The sequence below is a fragment of the Erpetoichthys calabaricus genome, chromosome 6 (genome assembly GCF_900747795.2).
Source record: "Erpetoichthys calabaricus chromosome 6, fErpCal1.3, whole genome shotgun sequence".
Taxonomy (NCBI): domain Eukaryota; kingdom Metazoa; phylum Chordata; class Cladistia; order Polypteriformes; family Polypteridae; genus Erpetoichthys; species Erpetoichthys calabaricus.
Window position 1 is genome coordinate 185033703 of NC_041399.2, and position 21159 is coordinate 185054861.

The 21159-nt window shown below is 36.5% G+C and overlaps 1 protein-coding gene across 1 annotated transcript in view; it reads right to left on the minus strand.

Moving 5' to 3' along the window:
* Positions 1-18153, minus strand: part of scn5lab (sodium channel, voltage gated, type V-like, alpha b) — a 212276-nt gene extending 194123 nt beyond the window's left edge. The window contains exons 1-2 of the mRNA XM_051928791.1: positions 18136-18153; positions 17451-17894 (exon numbers count right to left, since the gene is read on the minus strand). Coding sequence (XP_051784751.1) covers positions 17451-17894; positions 18136-18153 — 462 coding nt within the window. The remainder of the gene's footprint in view (positions 1-17450; positions 17895-18135) is intronic.
* Between the last annotated feature and the right edge of the window lie 3006 nt (positions 18154-21159).

The window sequence follows — 21159 nt, forward strand, 5'->3', positions numbered from 1 at the left end:
CCTCACCTCTCCAGAGCATATCTCCACCTCTCCAGGGTCTCCTCAACCTGCTCCCTACTATCGCTACAGATCACAATGTCATCAGCAAACATCATAGTCCACAGGGACACCTGTCTAATCTCGTCTGTCAACCTGTCTATCACCATTGCAAATAAGAAAGGGCAAGGAGTCGATCCCTGATGTAATCCCACCTTCACCTTGAGTGGATCCGTCACTCCTACCACAGACCTCACCACTGTCACACCTCCCTCGTACATATCCTGTACAACTCTTACATACTTCTCTGCCACTCCCGACTTCGTCATACAATACCACAACTTTTCTCGAGGCACCCAGTCATATGCTTTCTCCAGGTCCGCAAAGACGCAATGCAACTCCTTCTGGCCTTCTCTATACTTCACTATCAACACCCTCAGAGGAACCATTCCATCTGTGGTGCTCTTTCTCGGCATGAAACCATACTGCTGCTCATTAATCATCACCTCACTTCTTAACCTAGCTTCCACTACTCTTTCTCATAACTTCATGCTGTGGATCATCAATTTTATCCCCCTTTAGTTACTATAGTCCTGCACATCCTCCTTATTCTTAAATATCGGCACCAGTACACTTCTTCTCCACTCATCGGGCATCCTCTCATTTACCAAGATTCCATTAAACAAAAGTCAAACCTTTTGATACCATAGCAAAAACAGAAATCCCATTCAATGGCTTTTTATTACCTCTGTTATACAAGTGAACAATATTACGTTTTTTATATGAAACAATATAAAATACATAAACACTAATAGCAACAGCAGATTTATAATAATGGTACGTATATCCATCCAGTGTTACCCAACCATAATTTAAGTAGCCTAGTATTGACATTCATAAGTATCAAAATACAATTCAAGGCTTGAACTTTAATGTGTAGCAAAGATGGGGATTCCCCCAGTGTAACAACAAATGCTGGTTTATAATCTTGGGAAGATTTCAGCACAGTTTTATAAAAATAATATCACCATGAACTTCCTGATTTATTTTAGCAGTTGCATTTTATATTTATTTTCTGACATTTTCTCTCCACTAACTGAAAACTACTACTTAAAATCAATGCTAAAAAATTAAAATGACATAACAAACTTTTGTAACAATCTGCTTTTAAAATCTGGTTTGTCAGCAAATCCCTCTGTTAGGTTTGTAACATTTGCTGTTGTAAGATTTATAATTGCTTCATGAACTGGTTAATTAAATATTACTAAAGAGTAATATTTAACAGATGAGTCAAATTAATTCAAATTTCAAAAGTCAGAATCTGGTGGTTATTTCATTTTCCAAATCTGTCCTCTCTTTTTTTACATTTGTCCCAACTTTAAAGCTTCCTGTATGAAATGAAACCTGCCAGAGTTACATTACTCCTTTATTTTAAAACTGATGTAAAACGGCAATTGTTTTGCTGTTTTCTTTCTTGAATAATCAGACTTTGTTAATGATTGTGTGTGTGTACCAATACAGAATTAGAAAATTACTTGGGCTGTTGTTACCTGTACTCAAAAAAGGAATACATGTGAGGCAGCATTACATTATTTAATGTACCATTCAAATACATGATATATGATTTCACTTATCAGTTATGAACATAAAAATTACTTTGTCTTCAAAAACCAAATACTGTATATAAAATAATTTCTCAACTGAGATCCTCCACCTGTGTCCTTGACCCAATACCAACAAGTTTTTTTTTTAAGAAGTATCTGGCGTGCTAATTGATATTATACTTGACATAGTAAACTCATCATTAGATACTGGGGTCTTTCCAGACTGTCTTAAGACTGCTGTAGTTAAACACCTGCTCAAGAAAAATAATCTCGACTCCTCTGCTTTTGAAAAGTTTAGACCTATTTCTAACCTGCCTTTCTTAAGTAAAATCATAGAAAAGGCAGTCATTATGCAAAAATGACCACCTCAAAAACATGCTACTCTTGATTAGTTTCAGTCGAGTTTTAGAACAAATCACAGTACAGAAACTGCACTCATTAAAGTAGTAAATCACTTGCCAGCAAATGCAGATAGAGGCCGTGTATCTGTTCTCATCCTCCTAGATCGGAGTACCGCATTTGATACCATCGATCACAATATTCTTAGAAATCACCTTAGTCAATGGGTGGGCCTCTCTGGCAGTGTCTTAAATTGGTTTGAGTCTTACCTGGCAGGTAGAAAATTCTTTGTTAGTTGTGGTAATTATACTTCAAAGATACATGATATTCTATATGGTGTTCCACAAGCATCTATTCTGGGTCCATTGCGCTTTTCGATTTACATGCTTCCATTAGGTCAGATTATCTCAAGTCATAACGTGAGCTACCACAGCAATGCTGATGACACACAACTGTATTTATCAATAGCGCCCGATGACTCCTACCATCTTAGTTCACTGACAGAATGTCTTGCTTGTGTTTCTGAATGGATGAGTAGCAGTTTTCTCAAACTAAATAAGGAGATAACAGAAATTTTAGTGATTGGCAAATATGGATATAATGAGGGTATTAGAAATAAACTTGATCCATTAGGATTAAAAGTCAAGACAGAGGGTAAAGAATTTAGGGGTAACTATTGACTCTGACCTGAATTTTAAATCACATATTAATTAGATTACTAGAACAGCATTTTTTCACTTAAGAAATATAGCAAAAGTTAGATCTCTTATGACTTTGCAAGATGCTGAGTAATTAGCTCACGCTTTTGTTTTCAGTCGGCCTGATTACTGTAACGCACTCCTCTCAGGACTGCCCAAAAAAAGACATCAATCGATTGCAGCTAGTGCAGAATGCAGTTGATAGAATCTTAATTAGGAAAAGAAAATCTGAGCGCATTTCTCCAGTTTTTATGTCACTACATTGGTTACCTGTGTCATTTAGAATTGACTTTAAAATACTGCTTATGGTTTACAAAGCCTTAAATAATCTCGCTCCATCCTATATCTTGGAATGCCTTTCACCTTACACTGCAAATCGTACTGTTAGATCTTCAAATGAGTGTCTGCTTATAATTCCAAGAGCTAAACTTAAAAGAAGTGGTGAGGCAGCCTTCTTCTGTTATGAGCCTAAAATCTGGAACAGTTTACCAATAGAAATTTGCCAGGCTAATAGCACTTTAAAAAAACTGCTAAAAACTCATTATTTTAACATGGCTTTCTCATAGTTTCATTTTAGTTTAACTATGATATTCTGTATATGTATTTAATTATCATTATCATTCTTGGTGGCTCTGATATCTGTACTAACCCCTACTTTCTCTGCTGTTCTTTTTCCGGCAGATCGCCACCACCACCCAATCAAAGGTCACTGAAATAAAAAGCAATTAATCTTGTTATCATTTCATCTGCACTTACATACATGTAATGATACAAGTTAAATGATTACACCTCAACTGATCAGTAGCATTATTTCGCTCTCCATGCGCACATAATTCTAAACTAATTCCATAATGGAATTAAAGTAGCAACAAAAAGAGCATATATGTGTGTGTTTTGCTTTTTTTTGTAACTAACAGGAGCGATTCACATATCAGGTAATGAAATTCTCCTGCCTCATTGATGCTGTGCTGTATCATCACCACTGCTCATATGAAACTTTACTCGTATGAAACTTTACTCATGATATTGTGCCTTCCAAATTAATTTGTCTACTTGCAGTTATGCATGAATACAGTACTGATTTTCTAGTGTGATGGATGGCCGACTAAATATTCCGGCCCACACCTCCAGGCTGCCAGGTGGTGCCCTCCCAACAGCACGGAGGTTCCCCAAATTCCAGCAGGGCCTTATGGACCTTGTAGTTTGTATACACAGCCCTGCTGGATACCATGGGGATCACCGGGAGCCGCTGTAGGGAGGCTTTCAGACTGCTATGTGCCCTATAACCCGGAAGTGCGTCATGATCACATGACCAGAAGGAACGATGTGCTTCCGGGTTGAAGAAAAGGACTTTTACTCTGACCCGGAAGTAATGAGGACTTGTGGGTTGTTGGACAGGAACCACTTCCAGGTCAGGGGGTATAAAAGGACTGTGGGAAAGCCCAGACACTGAGCTGAGCTGGGAGGAAGGGTGGCTAAGTGTCTGGGAGTGGAGGAATTGTGATTATTGTAGTGTTTATTGATTATATGAGTAGTGTCGAGTGGAGGGTGCTTTGTGCACTGTGTTATTATAAAAATAAAAAGTCTTGGACTTTTACCTGGTGTTTGGCGTGGTACCTGAGGGTTCAAGGGAGCTCTAGCGCCCCCTACTGCTATACTAGGTACAATCGATATTGTAAAAAAGTTGGAACCATTATGTTTTGTGAACTTTGGTATCGACTTGGTACCAATGTATCGGTTCTTATGACATCCGTAGCTAGGAGTATTGTCTGGTTCCTTATTTTTTAGATCATATGGCCTGCTGCATCACTCTTAGTTTCCATTAAAGTTTATATCTTCTTTTGTCAAACCATTCTTATATGTTGCTTGAGATTTTACCTATATTGCAGTGAGGATAAAATTAATTTTCTAATACAATAATTATGAAATAACTGACAGCATTGCATATTAGCAATATATTAAAATAAATCTGGGAAAAAACAAGCAGAAGATAACCATTCTGTACACATCAATGGCAAAGCAGGTGAAAATGAGCAGTATTAAAAAAAAAACAGAAAGCTGACATGGTTTTGTTTTTTACTAGTGAAAATATACACTACAGGAAAGAAATTTACATTATAAATTATAAATTACAGTCAAGATAAAAAAAATGAAGAAGTTTAAGTGATAAAGCATAAGTTAATCCATTTTCCAAATCAACTTAGACAACCTCAACAATATTTGGTGCAAGGAAGGAAGCAACCATGGAGAAAGAACCAACCTTTTACAGGAAACACTCGCCCAGACATATCTATCTACTACAACAAATGCCTAACCAAACTGAAATTCTAACCCATTCTCTTGGAGCTGCAAGGATGATGCGCCAACTACTGAAACACTATGCCTTCAATAGAACAGCAATTTTACAATAACACATTTAATATACAACCACCTTATTTTATATAAGTGGTTTTAGTGGTATTATTTGCCTGGACTTTGTGTGAAATAGTAAAAATAATAAAAGTGATACTGAGATTAGCTTTGCTTCCTCATAGTTCTCAGACCCTTTATATAGACTTTGCATGTTCTGAAAGATGTGCAATTATTGCCAAGCCTAAACAGAATGAAGCTGAGTGTCTGAGCATCATAATAAACATCAATCTCATCTAGTGCAGGTTTCTTCTACCAAGATGGGCTCCAGCTCCACTCGATGCTGTAAAGCAAAATGTTAGTTCAAAAAATAGATGTATATTACTTGTACTGTATAGTACACATTTTCATCTTTACATGCATCGTGATAATATAAAGCAAAAAAAAAATTAATCATTGGAAAGGTGCTCAAAAACAAACACTGACAAGTTGAAAGGACCATGGAATGCTCTGGTTCTAGTCTGTATCTGTAAGCCCAAACACAAAGGAAGAGTGGCAGTAATTAAAATATTTAACTTTACTATGCCTTCCTGCACACTATAAGTAATCACAGCTCAATATACTCAAAAAAAAGAAAAACCATTATCTTTAGAAGATGACTGCATGAACATGCTGAACGTCCAGCTGGGATTTCACTGTGAATTTACACCCACATATGATTCTTGGCTCAGTTAAGTGGCCTGAGTGAAAGAACCTGTCATGTTAGGCTTGGCCCAGGTGCACCTGCTGCTGGAAGCAAACACCTCCGACTAGTGAGGAATTAACAGGGAAGTGAAGAGGTGGGAGTGTGCTCAAAGAAAGAATCAAAAGTGCAGCATGCAATGTGTAAATGCTTTCATTTATGACAAGATTTTCTTTTGTAAATCATGAAGAGGAGATTGTTTTTTCATTGTTTGTTCAAAGAAATAAATTAACAAACACAGTTTTCCTGAATGAACTGTTGGTTTTGCTTGAGCCATGAGTAAAGAAGACTGAACAGAAGTAAAGAGCAAACAAAAGGACCAGCTAAAGTGAGGTAAGCCTGATTCATTTAAAAGTGCCAGACATACCTTGTGGGACTAGTATGAGCATTTAGCAAACTGGTACAAATCAAAGCTCTTTTTTCTGAGCTGTCCAACCAATTTAATGCTCAGAACAAACAATGACGGCATATCAGCAACCTCTGCATATATAGTAGAAATCTTTAGTTGTTTTAAATGCCGCCTGTAAAATATGGTCCGTCTGCCATTATGGAGAAGGTTGCTTTTCTCTCCTGAGGTCTGAGGTTATGGCCCCTATGAAGCACCTTAGTAAAACAGTTGATGCTCATGATCCTTTTATAAAGTTAAAAAAGTATTTCTAAATATTAAGATACTGTCAGCGAAAATTCAAGATTAACACTGCTGTTTTCAGGAGTGACCACAGAATAAAACCTAATCCTAAAACAATTAATACAGTACATCACATAAAATGTGCTTGTTGAATTGGTAATATTAGTTCATCAGTTTGCCATAAAAAAAGAAGACTAAACAACAGTAGCAAATTTTAGGAAGCACCCAGAAGGAAGCCGTTGGTTTCTATTAATCTCATCTCTGCTGGAGCTTTGGTAAGGGGGATATTTGAGGGGCCCACTCATTGTTTTATTGATATGATGAGCATAGGTTTAGATTTTTAACACATATACTGGCTCTTTCTGAGTGACCCGGAAAACCACTAGAACAATCTTCTGTGGACAAAATATTTTGCTAAAAATGGGAAATATTATGTGTGATTAAAAAGTTCTTTTGAAAACAATAAACTAACTTGGAGACTATAGCCATGGTTATTTGGAAATGTTTTGCTGCCTCATCACACAGATGGTATTGTACTCACTGAAAAAAAAAATAAATTCAGGATTGTACCAGAAAATTCAGAAGAAAAAATGTCAGGGCATCCATACATGAGTTAAGGCTTAACAGAATATACTGTAAGTAATGTGTATAAGACTCGCACAGTCAGCAATTCACCAGTATGAGTACTTTCCTATTTGGAATGCAAGATTGGGTTTTAGCTGTAATTTTGCCCTCTATATGGAGTAATGAAATACAAACCTCAAAGCCCAAGGAGCTAAAAGAGAACATCATTAGTGTTAGTGACATTTTGAATTATACACTGAAACATGTTTCTAAAGCACGGTGAGAACATAAACCAGGGGTGGCCAATTCGGATCCTTCAGAGATACAATGGCTACCGGTTTTTATTCTAATCATTTTCTTAATTAATGACTAGTTTTTGCTACTAATTAACATCACTTGTGTATCTGCTATTTAAGACTCAGATGGTTTAAATCAGGGCTGAGCAACATCGGTTCTAGAGGGCTGCCATGGCTTATATTTTTTGTTCCAATCCAACTGCACTTATAGCTCAAGTGACATTTTTATGGCTCATTTTTGTTTTCTCGCTTGTTAAGATTTTGAACCTTAATTACTTATTTTAAACTTAAACAGTTGTATTCATAATTGCTCCTTATTAACAATAAGATGCAAATGACAAAGGAACAAACAGTTCTACATCTAGCTTGTCTCCATTTCCACCTGTGTTTATTCGTCATTCACTATTTGGTTTAGGAGTTTTTATGTCCTCCCCGTGTCTGAGTGGGTTACGTCCGGGTGCTCCGGTTTCCTCCCACAGTCCAAAGACATGCAGGTTAGGTGCATTGGCGATCTAAATTGTCCCTAGTGTGTGCTTGTGTGTGTGTGTGTGTGTGTGCCCTGCAGTGGGCTGGTGCCCTGCGCAGGGATTTGTTCCTGCCTTGCACCCTGTGCTGGCTGGGATTGGCTCCTGCAGACCCCCGTAACCCTGTGTTAGGATATAGCAGGTTAGAGAATGACTGACTGACTGACTATTTGGTTTAATTAAGTATTCAGAAAGATACTGAAGAGAAAGCGGAGAACTGAAAATTACTCATCCGCTTTAGGATTCAAATCACTTAGAGGATATATGTATCATTAAAAAGGAAAAAAAATCTATGATTTAAGAAAGAACTGTCATGACAGAGTTAAAACACAAACAAGCCATGAAATTAAATAAGATCTGTTATTGGCAAGATTTGGTTTCTAATTAAGCAAATGGGTTGGAAAAAAAAACCTACAGCCACTGTGATTCTCCAGGATCGGAGTTGGCCACCTCTGACATAAACTCTTTCCCATATTTTTGGAACTGGCAGACTCTCTTTTTGAAATTCAGCCTGCTGAATGTTTTACTGCACTTTTTACTTGTGATCAAGTATATTTTGCATATTTCTTTTACTTTTGACCACATTTTGCTTTTGTGCTATCTGTCTTTTAGCTTTTTTTGCGTTAGGCCACCACGTCCTGTTGTCTTGCGCCACCACCATCTACCCAAAGCACCATGATGTTCCAACAATGATGGATGGATTAAAAGCCAGAAGTCTGTATGACCATCAGCATCAAGTGACTCCGTGAGAACCCTTACAAAGAGGACTATTTCATTTATGTTAGGTAGAATGCCCAGGGGGGACTGGGCGGTCTCGTGGCCTGGAACCCCTGCAGATTTTATTTTTTTCTCCATCCATCTGGAGTTTTTTTTTTGTTTTTTCTGTCCACCCTGGCCATCGGACCTTACTCCTTTTCTATGTTAACTAATGTTATCATATTTTAATTTTGTATTTTGTCTTTTATTTTTCTTTTCTTCATTATGTAAAGCACTTTGAGCTACTTTTTGTATGAAAATGTGCTATATAAATAAATGTTGTTGTTGTTGTTTATGTAGTGTCCTTGCTGTTGCAACAGTCCTTACAACTTAGAACCATATATTTACTCAGTCTAAATATATTTTTTCCATTTACTTTTTATGCCAGTCTAGTCATAACAGGAATTGCAAGATACTAAATTGAGGGGGTCACATAAATTTTCTTTACAAGAGTTCCTGGAAGACATACAGAAGAATGGTATTCAGTGTGTATGCTATTTGTTCACAGATTCTAGAAAAGCCACCAATGTACACAAACATAAATATGGTTTGATTTGAATATCCCAATGCATCCATAACTGTCTTATTTGGGCTTCGGTTCGTTTGTTTCTAATACAATTCAAGTGATATGAGTAAACTGATTGATGAACTATAATTAGAAATGGTTTGTTTTTATATGATTTTTTAATAAAAATACAAATATGTTGTGTGAGAAAGCAATACAATTTGAGTTAGACTTTACACTCCTCCAATAAAAACATACACCAAATACCAACTCTCCCAAGAGTTTACTTCTCCACATTCTTAAATATTTTGTTTTAATTAAATCTTTCTGATTAAAACATCACATTCTAAGAGTGTGAATGGTGAAGAACAGAAAAGATACTTCATGAAAAGTGGCTCTACAGTAGATGTTCCACTTCAATGTGAATATTGAACTTTTTGCATAGTGAATTTCAGAACCCTAACACAGTCATTTCCAGCTCTTTGCTAATGTTACGGCTACCTTAAATATTCTTTCATGCATAACACACAGTGAAGTGCTTTTAAAAAAGAATCTTGCTAAGGATTTCTTCTAGATCCTTGTTTTCAGACACATGATGTAAAAGAATTGCTTTTCCATTTGGAAACTCAGGGAGGTAATTATAGCATGAAGGATAAAAACAAAAAGAAAACTTGTGACAATGACATTCTGTCAGTTTGAGTTTTCAAAGCTCACTCAATTTCACAGATCATTTGCAGTAATGCTCTCTTTTAATACCTCAATAAGTATTGGAGTTTCACAAATGAACAACTACAGAAATCAATTGATTGCTGCCTTTCTATTAGGTCTTGTTTGAAAATACCTTTTTTACTCTTGAGTTGACACACTACCATTGCCTACATATCTATCAATTCTTTTAGCGAAACCCATACCGTACCATTTTCTAAGCTTGCTGAATCCTGAGCAGGAGCTGAAGGGAGCTGGAGCAAGGTAGGAATAATCCCTACCAGTCCATCACAGGGTGAACAAGCAAACACACACACACACCCACCCCACACACCACGCACGCACGCACGCACGCACGCGCGCGCACGCACGCACGCACGCACGCACTCACGCACTCACACTCACTCACTCACTCACTCACTCACTCACTCACTCACCTCACTCACTCACTCACTCACTCACTCACTCACTCACTCACACCTGTTCATTCTTTGTTACCAAAATTAAATTCTCTGGGCTTATTTTTCAGTAACCATAAAAATACTAAAATAAATAAAACACCCTTAAAAATTAATTTTTTAAACTAATAAAACATGTACAAAAATACTTACCCATGATACAAATGGCATTAAAGAAAATAAAAATTCTTGCCATAATTGCAAGTCACGGTTCTAATAAAATGTTCTTGTTTATCAAGTTTACATGTAACATTGAAACATTTGGCTCACAAGCCTAAGCTAACAAGCCTATTGCTTACTAAGCAGTAAGGGCAAAGTCTTCTTTATCTCTTCTTTTTCTAATTAAAAATGTGAGTGTCTGTATTAAACACAAATTTGCTCACCATCCACACTCAGACAAGGGAAGTCCATTTTAATTACATTCTCTGTTAATTTCTGCCAAAGATGCTCCTCTCTTTTCTTACAAGTACACTCCAGCTGCAGCTAGACAACATATATGTCTGCTGTTCCTCTCCGTGCACAAGATGACTCCTCAAATTACCTGTTCTCTATTTTATTACTCCACTTCCTTTAATATAAAAGTTAATATTCCTGCCTTCACTCTCTTCTGAAGTTTGATTGTTGGCTCTCTTTTTACAATAAGTTCAAAAGCAAATGACACATGAGATTCCTCAGGTACCAAAGATGATGATGACTAAATTATCATAAACCTTAGAAAATCGATTGGAGTATCACTAGTTTTTCTTATGATGGGCTCAGAAATATTAAATGATTAGCTCAGCGTTACTCGGTGAATCTGAAGTAGGGGTGAACCTACCAATGTTGAGATTTGAATCTTTATAGATTCTAGGCCATACTAATTACATGTAACAGAAATTAATGTCAGATTCATTTTAAAAATCTTTACACAGATCAGAAAGCAGAGAATCAATGTGAGGAGTCCAGAACAATAAAATGATCAAATATCAATCAATACATGGTTATATTTTAGGTCAAATGAATGCTGGAATGCACATAATACATGATTATGTGTCCAATGTCAGACATGCACCCAGTCTGGTATGCATGTTATAACACATCCAACATGGTCTCTTGTGGGCTTTGTCTAATTAAGACCCTGATGAAAAAATGAAATGGAGTCAAAAATGAAAAACTGTATTACTATGCCGTAATAAGAAATGAGATGCCTTTCAATGGCACTTCATAGTAATAAAGCAACACAATTTCAGAACATAGCAATGACAATGCACTAGGGTGATTTACATTTGTAAATCCCTAAAAAAGCATAGTTTTAGATTTAATATTTGGTGGACCTGCAATTCCTTCACCAGGAATAAATTTAACAAAATGTTTTTTCAGTCTTACTGTACATCTCAGTTTTGAGTCATTTTTATCCATTTCTTTTTATTTATTAGTTGAATGTCACTTTTATGTTTTGGACAGGGGAGGGAAAGTTCTTTTAGATAGCCAACACAATCAAGAAGAGAAAAACATCCCTGACAGGAATTAAATCAAAGTTCATGGACTGTGAAACAACGGCATTATGTGCCTTACCAACATGTTAGCCAGCAATAAATTATGTCAGTCAAAAAGAAAGCTGCTTCAATGGAAAAAAAATGAATGTAGCCCAAGAGAACATCACTGGGTCCAAGGACATGCTGAATTGGAGTTTGGGTGCGTATTCTATGTTAGCTGGAAATTCAATGAGAGTCAACAAGAAGATTTTGGTTTTAGGATGGAATGACTTCAGATATCACTGCAGTACAATTTTTTTGAAAAGTCTTGCTTCCTGAAAAGTTTTTGCTGATTGTGACAGGTGCCTACTGGGTATGCACAAACATAGTTTTGGATTTACTGCATCATGTAGGAACTGTGAGAAATAGACATTTATATGTTTACTGACATTAATGTATTTGGTCACGTTTATGTTTCGCATAAGCTATCAAATGCAACAGAATTAAAAGTGTTTTGCTCCTGATTTTCTTTTGTATTTAATGTCTGGTGCATCACGTTGCAGCATCCAACAGTAGATTGTGACAGGTACGTACTGGGTATGCACAAACATAGTTTTGGATTTACTGCATCACGTAGGAATTGTGAGAAATAGACATTTATATGTTTACTGACATTAACGTATTTAGTCACGTTTATGTTTCACATAAGCTATTAAATGCAACAGAATTAAAAGTGTTTTGCTCCTGATTTTCTTTTGTATTTAATGTCTGGTGCATCACGTTGCAGCGTCCAACAGTAGTCAGCAAGCTTTGACGGATTCCAGTTGCCCTGGTATCATATCCCCATCGTAGCAATGTCCTGGTGAAACTTTCACCGTGTTCGTCACTGACAGCACCGAGATTTGCGGGGAAGAAATCCAAGTGTGAGTGGAGGAAATGAATTTTGAGTGACATGTTGCACTTCATTATCTTGTATGCTTTGAGAAGTTTGTCTACCAGCTGAATGTAGCTTGGAGCTCTGTAATTGCCCAGAAAATTGTCAAAAATTTTTTCCACAGAACAGCGTCCAACTTGGCTTAATTCCATGCCTGAATAAGTCCAGGCTGCACAAACCTTTGTTGATAAATCTCTTCCGGGAGCAAAAATGTTTGGATAGAAATATAAGAGAAAATCACGACAAAATTTCTCCAAAAAACGGTACGTGATGGGTAAATGTTGATGTGATATTCATGATCAGCACCCAAAAATCTATAAGAAACACCCAACAGTGTTCAAGAAGCAAAAACTTTGTGCAGTGTATTTAGACTTTATTATGTAGAATTCGTGAAAATTAGATTTTATTGAAAGAACAATCCTGAGAAGCAGTCAGGACCAAACCGATTTTGGCAAATCAAAAGAATGCAGTGTATTTTACAGATCTACAGTACAATTGTGGTAATAATAAAAACACAAGAGGAGTGAAGTAAATTCTGATATTCTGCCATGAAAACACAGTGTCCTCTCCTCATCTATGCCTAAATGTAAATTAAACAATAAGTGAGGAATTTAAACTAGCATGTCAGGATTCAGGTAATTATGTGTATATTTTGTTATTTTTATTGTTTTGTTTGTTTTCAAATTTTCTCACTTCACCACCATTTTGTTGGTCTGATGCTGTGTTAAAGTGGTAGCCTATTTAATCTTAGACTACATGCCAATGCCATCTCAAGTTCATGCAAGTAAAGACCCCCCAACAGACTTTTAATCACAGATAAAAACAAAGAAATAGAATGATACTTTAGTTTTGCCTGTTGTTTGTTTCTTGAATACAAACTTTATTTTGCCCTGTTCTTTTTTGTGTCATCAACTGCATGGCTGCACGCGAGTCCTAATCTGGGATCCTGAGGTGGTTTGTCATGTGGTGGGGGCGGCAATGCGCTGTATCAGTGCCTGCTCCTAACCTCTCTCTTTCTTTGCCCCTGATTTACTCACTAGTATTCTACCTGTGCAACATCTGACTTTTCCCATGGTTTACCATTGCCTTATTTGCTCTTTATATTTCTTTTCTTTTACTGTCTATGTTAAAAAGATAGGAAACAGTTCAGGATGTACAGAAACCATCTAAAAATGTAAATAGCAACTGAGAAATCTGCCTGCTTTTTTCATCACTTTAAATTCTTACATTAAGCATTCCTCATTATTAATACATCCCAATTTGTATTTTCTCAAGGCCCTTGGTGGGTCACAGTTTCTATTGAATTCTTCCCCTTAATTAGTCATTTAATTAGGTAAGCTGCAGGTTCAGTGAAGAAACTGTGAAACAGATAAATCAGATATGATTTCTAGCACTTAGGATTAAAATAGTCTAACACTTTCTAGCTCAAGCCTTTATTATTAATTCATTTATAATTAATGAATACATTTATTCATTGAATATATTTAACAAAAAAAAATAGCCAGCATTATATTACAGCAGGACACATAAACAAGACTACAATAAAAATTTTTAAATTAACTTTTAACTCTTTGAAAATTTAATAAAACACTATAATAATTAGTTGAATTACTAGACTGTCTACTGCAATTATATCAATTACTACATAGCCACTGTGTGAAATCATTTAAGACACAATGTAAACTGCACAATTTTTCAAATTTGCTTATCATATTAAAAGACCGTGGGAAGCTGGGACTCATATAATTTCTGTGAGGGGTAGCCATTCAGTCCCTGTGCTCAATACCTAGAAACAATTTCATCTGACATTTGCACACATAAATACATATATTAACAGCACAATCGTTTTCATACATTTCTGGAAACTTTGTAGATAACATCCTCATGCCCGTATCCATGCAATTTTGCCAAACATCTCTCTGAAGAAAGAATTAGAATTTTTAAAAATGGTAGAAGGGTAAGACATATCTTCCAAATAACTTTGTTTGCTACGTATTGAATAGTCATCAACTTTAAAACTCTATTTTCCAGAAATTTACCGCAAAGATAAAAGAGAAGCATAATACATTCAAATCAGAAATAAAACCCTTTATGTAGAATGTACCGTTTCTCAGGAGGTGCAACTGCAGCATATTTAGGATATTACTTCAATGAAAAAAACAGCAGGACATATGGCTGGAACACTGTTACTAGAGATACAATGCACATGTCACTTGTTCACAGAAGAGAGAATTTCTGACTCCATTGGGTTTATCACCTCCATGTTACCAGCTTAATTCCTATCACTTCAGGAATGAGATGTAAAAGTAATGCAGGCTTACTGCATCCACTCCAGATTAGCAGTCGACATCACACCCCACTTTCATTTTCTGTCTTCTGCATTTTACTCATCACTAGAAAAGTACTTCAACCTTCTTAGAGATCTAAACTTTAAATATGAAGGATCAATGCTTTGTTTCTTCTCTGATTTCACTTGGATTAGCAGTCGACATCACACCCTTGTATTTTCATTTTCTGTATTCTGCACTTTACTCATCACTAGAAAACTACTTCAAGCTTCTTAGAGGTCTAAACTTTAAGTATGAAGGATCAATGCTTTGTTTTTCTCTCTGATTTCACTTGGATTCCAGTGGATAAGCAAAAGGTTTTGCAGCCTGATGTGATGAAGGCCAGAGAAGCTAGTTTGAAACCTTTAATTTTTCAGCCAGGATCTCTCAATGTGACCTCCATTTCCACATTCCAATTTTATAAGAATGTGCATGAGGCTGTCTGTACTGTTAAGATCACAGTCCTCACAGGTGGCGCAGTGGTAGTGCTGCTGCTTTGCAGTAAGGAGACTGTGGAAGATTGTGGGTTCGCTTCCCGGTTCCTCCCTGTGTGGATAGCGCTTTGAGTACTGAGAAAAGCGCTATATAAATGTAATGAATTATTATTATTATTAAGATCTTCTTTGGGTGTACTTTTTGGTCTATGCTGTGCCACTAAGTAATTAAACAGCGTGATAGGTAGGGGGCACCCAAAACAAGACTATACGGACATCTCAAAGAATAGGAAGTGTAACTCCAAGCAGCTCCCCAGCAGGGCTGTGCTACCAGACTACAATTCCCAGTATGGGGATGTCTGCCACCTAGCATATGGGGGAAGACAATAACCTGACCATATTGCTCCCCCTACCTTTCTGTGATATTGGCATCCATCAGAAACAATTCAGTCTCTTTTGCCCCTCATGCTTATCATGATAATACATTTCTGCTACGGAACTTCAAAACATTCAATATGAAATATTTTTCCCTGTGTAAATTTTTTTCTCATATCTTGAAATACAGAGGTTAGAACATTAGCATTTATGAACAAGCCCTCTGAGAGTGTGAGGGTGAGAGTACATACTGTATAATGGGACTCTGCAATGCATTGGTGCTTTATCTAGGAATAATAAAGCATAACAAACTTTATGTATATAAAAGTATAAAACTATATAAAAACTATGAAACTAAACTATAAAAAAGGCTTTATAAGCAACTGCATAAAATTTAACATGTAAAAAACAAGAAAGAAAACATTCAGAACAATAAAATTTGTAATAAAAAAAGAGTTAAATGGCTATATGAGACAAATCTATTTAAAGATTCTTTTTAAAAAATCTAACTGTATTAAGAGCTCACAGGTTATCAAAAAAGAAAATAGTTTCCTGTCTTGTGTCTGATGCTCCCAGCACAGGTTCTGGCCCCCATTATCTTGATTTGGATTAAGCAGGCTTGAGAATGTTATATGCATGCTGTTTTTTTTTTTTTAATGCTAAAATGATAAATTTAAATACTGAGAATACTTTATAGTATGTTACTTTCAAACTGGACACTCCAACGGCCCATTTCTTCTTACTAAGTGGCTAGACTGTTTATTTCCAGAAAGTAGGTCTTTTTTCAGCTCTTCTCCTAACCTCGTAAATCCTCTGTCAGAACCACATTGTTATATTAAAATTTGAAGATGACAGGAAAAATGTTTAGTAAACTAAAAGCATAGATGTTCTAGGAAAGACTTATTGAAAATTAAATAGCACATTCCAAATCAATAGCACAATGAAGTTTACATGCTAATTTCCATTTGATGTTGTTAAATTTTATTTTGCAACTTGTTTTCCTGCATGGAGTTTAGTTAAATGGTGACTTCAGAGCTCTAGGACTGATCCCTAGCTGTCACTGCCTGTGGGAGTTTGAACATTTTGCTTATATCCACATGGATATTCTGCTATCCAATATATCAGCAGCATTCATGTTTAATTAATTAATTAGCTATTTTTAACTTGCATTGTATACGTGAGTGTGCCCTGTGATGATCTGGCATTGTATCCATAGCTGGTCATGTCTTGCAACTAATGTTGTGTTCAGAATGTTCATGGAAAAAAATGAACAAAGCAATTGAGTGGTGCTTTCTAAAAGTTACGGTGTGACAGCAAATCATATGTCTTTACCTTCCATCAGTTCATTTATCAAATCACTTTAATACAATTATGGTATTGCAGGGAATTTTTGCCTGCAGTATTAAGCAGAAGACAAAAGAACCAACCTGAGCACACTCATTCATACACTGGGCTAATTAACACAATTTGCATGATGTGGGAGGAAAACCAGAGTATTTGGAATGCAGACACAATGGGAAGATATAGACAGTGACCAGTCCCGGATTTTTGAACCCAGGTAGTGTGAAGCAGCAATACTAATCACTACATCACTGTTTTTTATTAAGGTGAGACATCATCTGTTCTGTTGGCATAGTGTGACATCTGCTTCTAACCTTTAAAATGTACATAAAAATGTATACTAACTGTAAAAGTTATCCAGACAAATGCTATTAACAACTTTTGCAAATCTGTATGATTGCCATGTAGTTCATAATGAATGCTATAAGCAGCAATCCTTACCTCCTTGCTGACTTCCATCTCGGTGCATGTGCTTTGCTCATCATCATGAAATTCTACATCCGATTCTCCTGTTGCAATGGGGACTTTAACAGACAGGTTGGGGTTGGTCATGAAGCCATCAGAGTCAGGAAGCACATACTTATCACCATTGAGGTCAATGGTTCTTGCCAGGCCGTTTCCCTCTCGCCAATCCTTTACGGTTTCATTGGAGTGATTCTTCATGCAGCTAAGGCTAGTCATCATTTTGGCTTCTTTGGCTTTTCTCCGTCTCTTCTTAAAATCCCCACGGAAAAAGTCAAAAGTAGCATTCTTCAGCCAGGAAATACCACGCTGGATGCGAGCAAATGCAATCTGTAAGTTGTTCATTTCACCATCTTCATCAGGAGCAGACAAGTTGTCAGCACTGAATGAGCTCAACAGCAAGGCAAGGAAGAGGTTCAGTACCTAGTGTAAAAACAATATGCATCATTACCAGTAAATTCAGGCACAATTTTTGAATGAAGAGAAGCAGATATAGCAAAACTAAAGTACAAAAACTATAAGGCAACACAATTGTGGATTGGAACCACTGATGGTTAAAACGATGACAAGTTTTTATCTTCACAGAAAATAATAGAGTCACACAAAATAACCATTTCTGCTAGGCCACCATAAGCCAATGCCTTTGCATATTGAGTTTTCATACCCACTTGCAGGCCCACATTTTTGATTTGGTCTTCAAATTTCCAAACATGTATTGGTCTTCCAGCAGCATGAGAAGCCATAAACTGCCAATGGCATCATTAATGAATTTCCCCCTGGGATTAATAAAGTATCTATCTATCTATCTATCTATCTATCTATCTATCTATCTATCTATCTATCTATCTATCTATCTATCTATCTATCTATCTATCTATCTATCTATCTATCTATCTATCTATCTATCTATTAAAAGTTAATTCAAAAAAGTACAACAGATTGCCTTCAGCCTTGAGTGTTATGAGACTAAGATTTTGAAAGGTTCATATTGCATTTTCTAGAAATTTTGCGCCTTTATTTTAATAAAAGTATTTTATATTGTTACTTTATTTATATTTTTGGGCCATCATTTGTGTTTCGTTTGTTTTGTGGTTGACACCATTTTGTTTATTTTGGTGTGCCTATGGCCATGTTGTTGATATTATGTGACACTGAAAAGTCACAGCATGTAAGGTCATCAAATAAATGAAAGTTAAGATGGTAACATGCTATCACCCATATCCAAGCTTTTTGGATTTATCACCAAAATTTAAAAAGCTATGAGAGAATTCAGCATTTCAAGAACTACAATGAATTAGAGCTTTGCATGTGCTTTGACCTTGATTTTTAACAAATGTTTTGAAATTCAGTAATTGTAGTTTCAAATTGACTATCTAGCTTTTGACCACTGTTCATTAATTTGTCAACAATTATTTTTGATCTCCATGCCCTGCTCCCTTGCCCTTCTGGCCTGACATTTCCAACTGTGGCAGTAGAAATTAGAAGTAAAATGATTGTACGTAGGTCAGTTAAGAAAGTATTGAACATTGTGAATCATGGACATACTTCGGGAAAAAGAACACCAAATATAAAAGCTATGTGAAAAACAACCCAAAGTATGAATGATACTAATAAAATTCTTACAAGGATAGGAGGTTGGGGAATTCACCGAGGATGATGGGATGATCAAAGCGTGCTAAGAGTCTGTTTCAATACATCTGCAATTAGAGGGTCTTAAGAGAAATTACTGTTGCCATGGAATATGAAATATAACTCACAGCAACATTTGGGACTTAGGGTATTTTCAGATGTAAAGCACAACAACCTGCAGATCTCAATAGGAAAAACCATTTACTTCAGTAAATTTAATGTTAAAAAGTCCTTATTTATGTGAATGAGGAATGGTATAAAAGGGAGCAACATTACAATAAAAAAAAAATTATAATCCAGACATTGAAATGTTAGTTGTATGGATTTGTCCACATTACCTTCCTAGAGAAATATGTTATATCCTGATTAATGTTTATATTCTTCCTTCTAGAAACAGGTACTCAGGAACCGAAATGATTCAAACTGGTATCAACCAGTAATGATGACTCACTCCAGTCCTGCAGTCATAATACATGGTAATTTCAACTATGTGACCATGGAAGGAACAGAGATAAGCTTCTATCAGTATGTGTTATGTTTCACTCATGAAGAAACCAAGACAGGCCTGTTTTACTCAAATGTTAAAAGATTTTTTTAAACATAAACCCGTTGCACGACTGGTAAAATCTGATCACAATCTGACCTGCCTACAGACAAGCCTAATGACAGATTAATGACAAGGAGGGTGAAATGGTTTAGAATCACCATTTCAAACAGACAGACTAGGAAATGATGTTCGAGTCACATGGGGATGATATCAAGGGACCAAACCACTGCATCACTGAGTATATTAAGTTCTGTGTCAACACTATTGTTCCCTCAAAAGCAGTGCATAGATTTTTATGGAAGTAGTATTGGATTACTAAGGAACTAAAAAGTCTTCTCAATGATAAGAGGATAGCTTTCAAATCTGGTGTCAAAGTGGCACTGAAGGACATACAGGTACTCCTGAGGAAAGAGCTGAATGAAGGGTAAGACTCTTATAGAGCTAAAATACAGCAGAAAACAAACTCACACTGAATAACATAAACGATGTGTGTAATGGACAGGGCACAATTACTGGACTCAGGCAATTCATGGCTCAGGTGCGGGAAGGAAATATGAACAAAGATAATGCTCAGAACCAATTTATTAATAGATTTTTCCTTCCCCCTGCCACTTTCTTCCAACAGCCAGTCTCCCCATACCATCTCTACTGCACCACTAACTCCATGTACATATTTTACTCTTGCCACTTCAACTGATATGAGTAGTGATGAGTCCAATTCTAACCCTCAGTATGGGCTATCCATAACTGATAACTAAGTGAGGACACAACTGAGAAAGCTATACACAGGAAAATCCATAGGACTTGATGGAGTTAGTCCTCAAGTACTTAAGGAACGTGCTAACCAAGTCTGTAGTATCATCTTCTATCTGTTCGGTCTGCCACTAAGGCTTCAGAAGGTACAACAGCTGTGGAAAACAGCCTGCATTGTACCAGTTCTAAAGAAAACAGGAGCCTCTTCACCTAATGACTACAGACATTTATCCTTACATCACACATCATGAAGACCATCAAGAGGCTGGTCTTGGACTATGCAAGTCCTCTTGTAAAAGACCACTTTAACACACATTGAAGATTTCCTATTGAAGATATAATCATCTATCTTCTCCACAAGGCCTTTTTCCCCCTGTGAAAAAAGATGGCAGCACCTTGAGAATTACATTTTTGATTTATCCAGTGCCTTCAGTTCCATCTAGCCATCTCTGTTAAAGGGCAAGTTCTGAGGTATAAAGATGGATGAACTTTGTGTTCTGAATAATGGACAATCTCTCTCTGGAAGACCATAGTTTGTGAGGATCGAGAACTGTGTCGCTGGCAATAATGTTAGCAACACTAGAGTACCACAAGGAACAGTTCCATTACCTTTTCTGGTCGCCTTGAACATCTTGGACTATAAATACTGAACGTATAATACCAAGTCATGCCATTTGCTGAAATTCTCAGATTATGCTGTCCTAATGGACTGTATTGACAAATGGAACGAGACAGAGTATTGGATTCAGGTGGAGAACA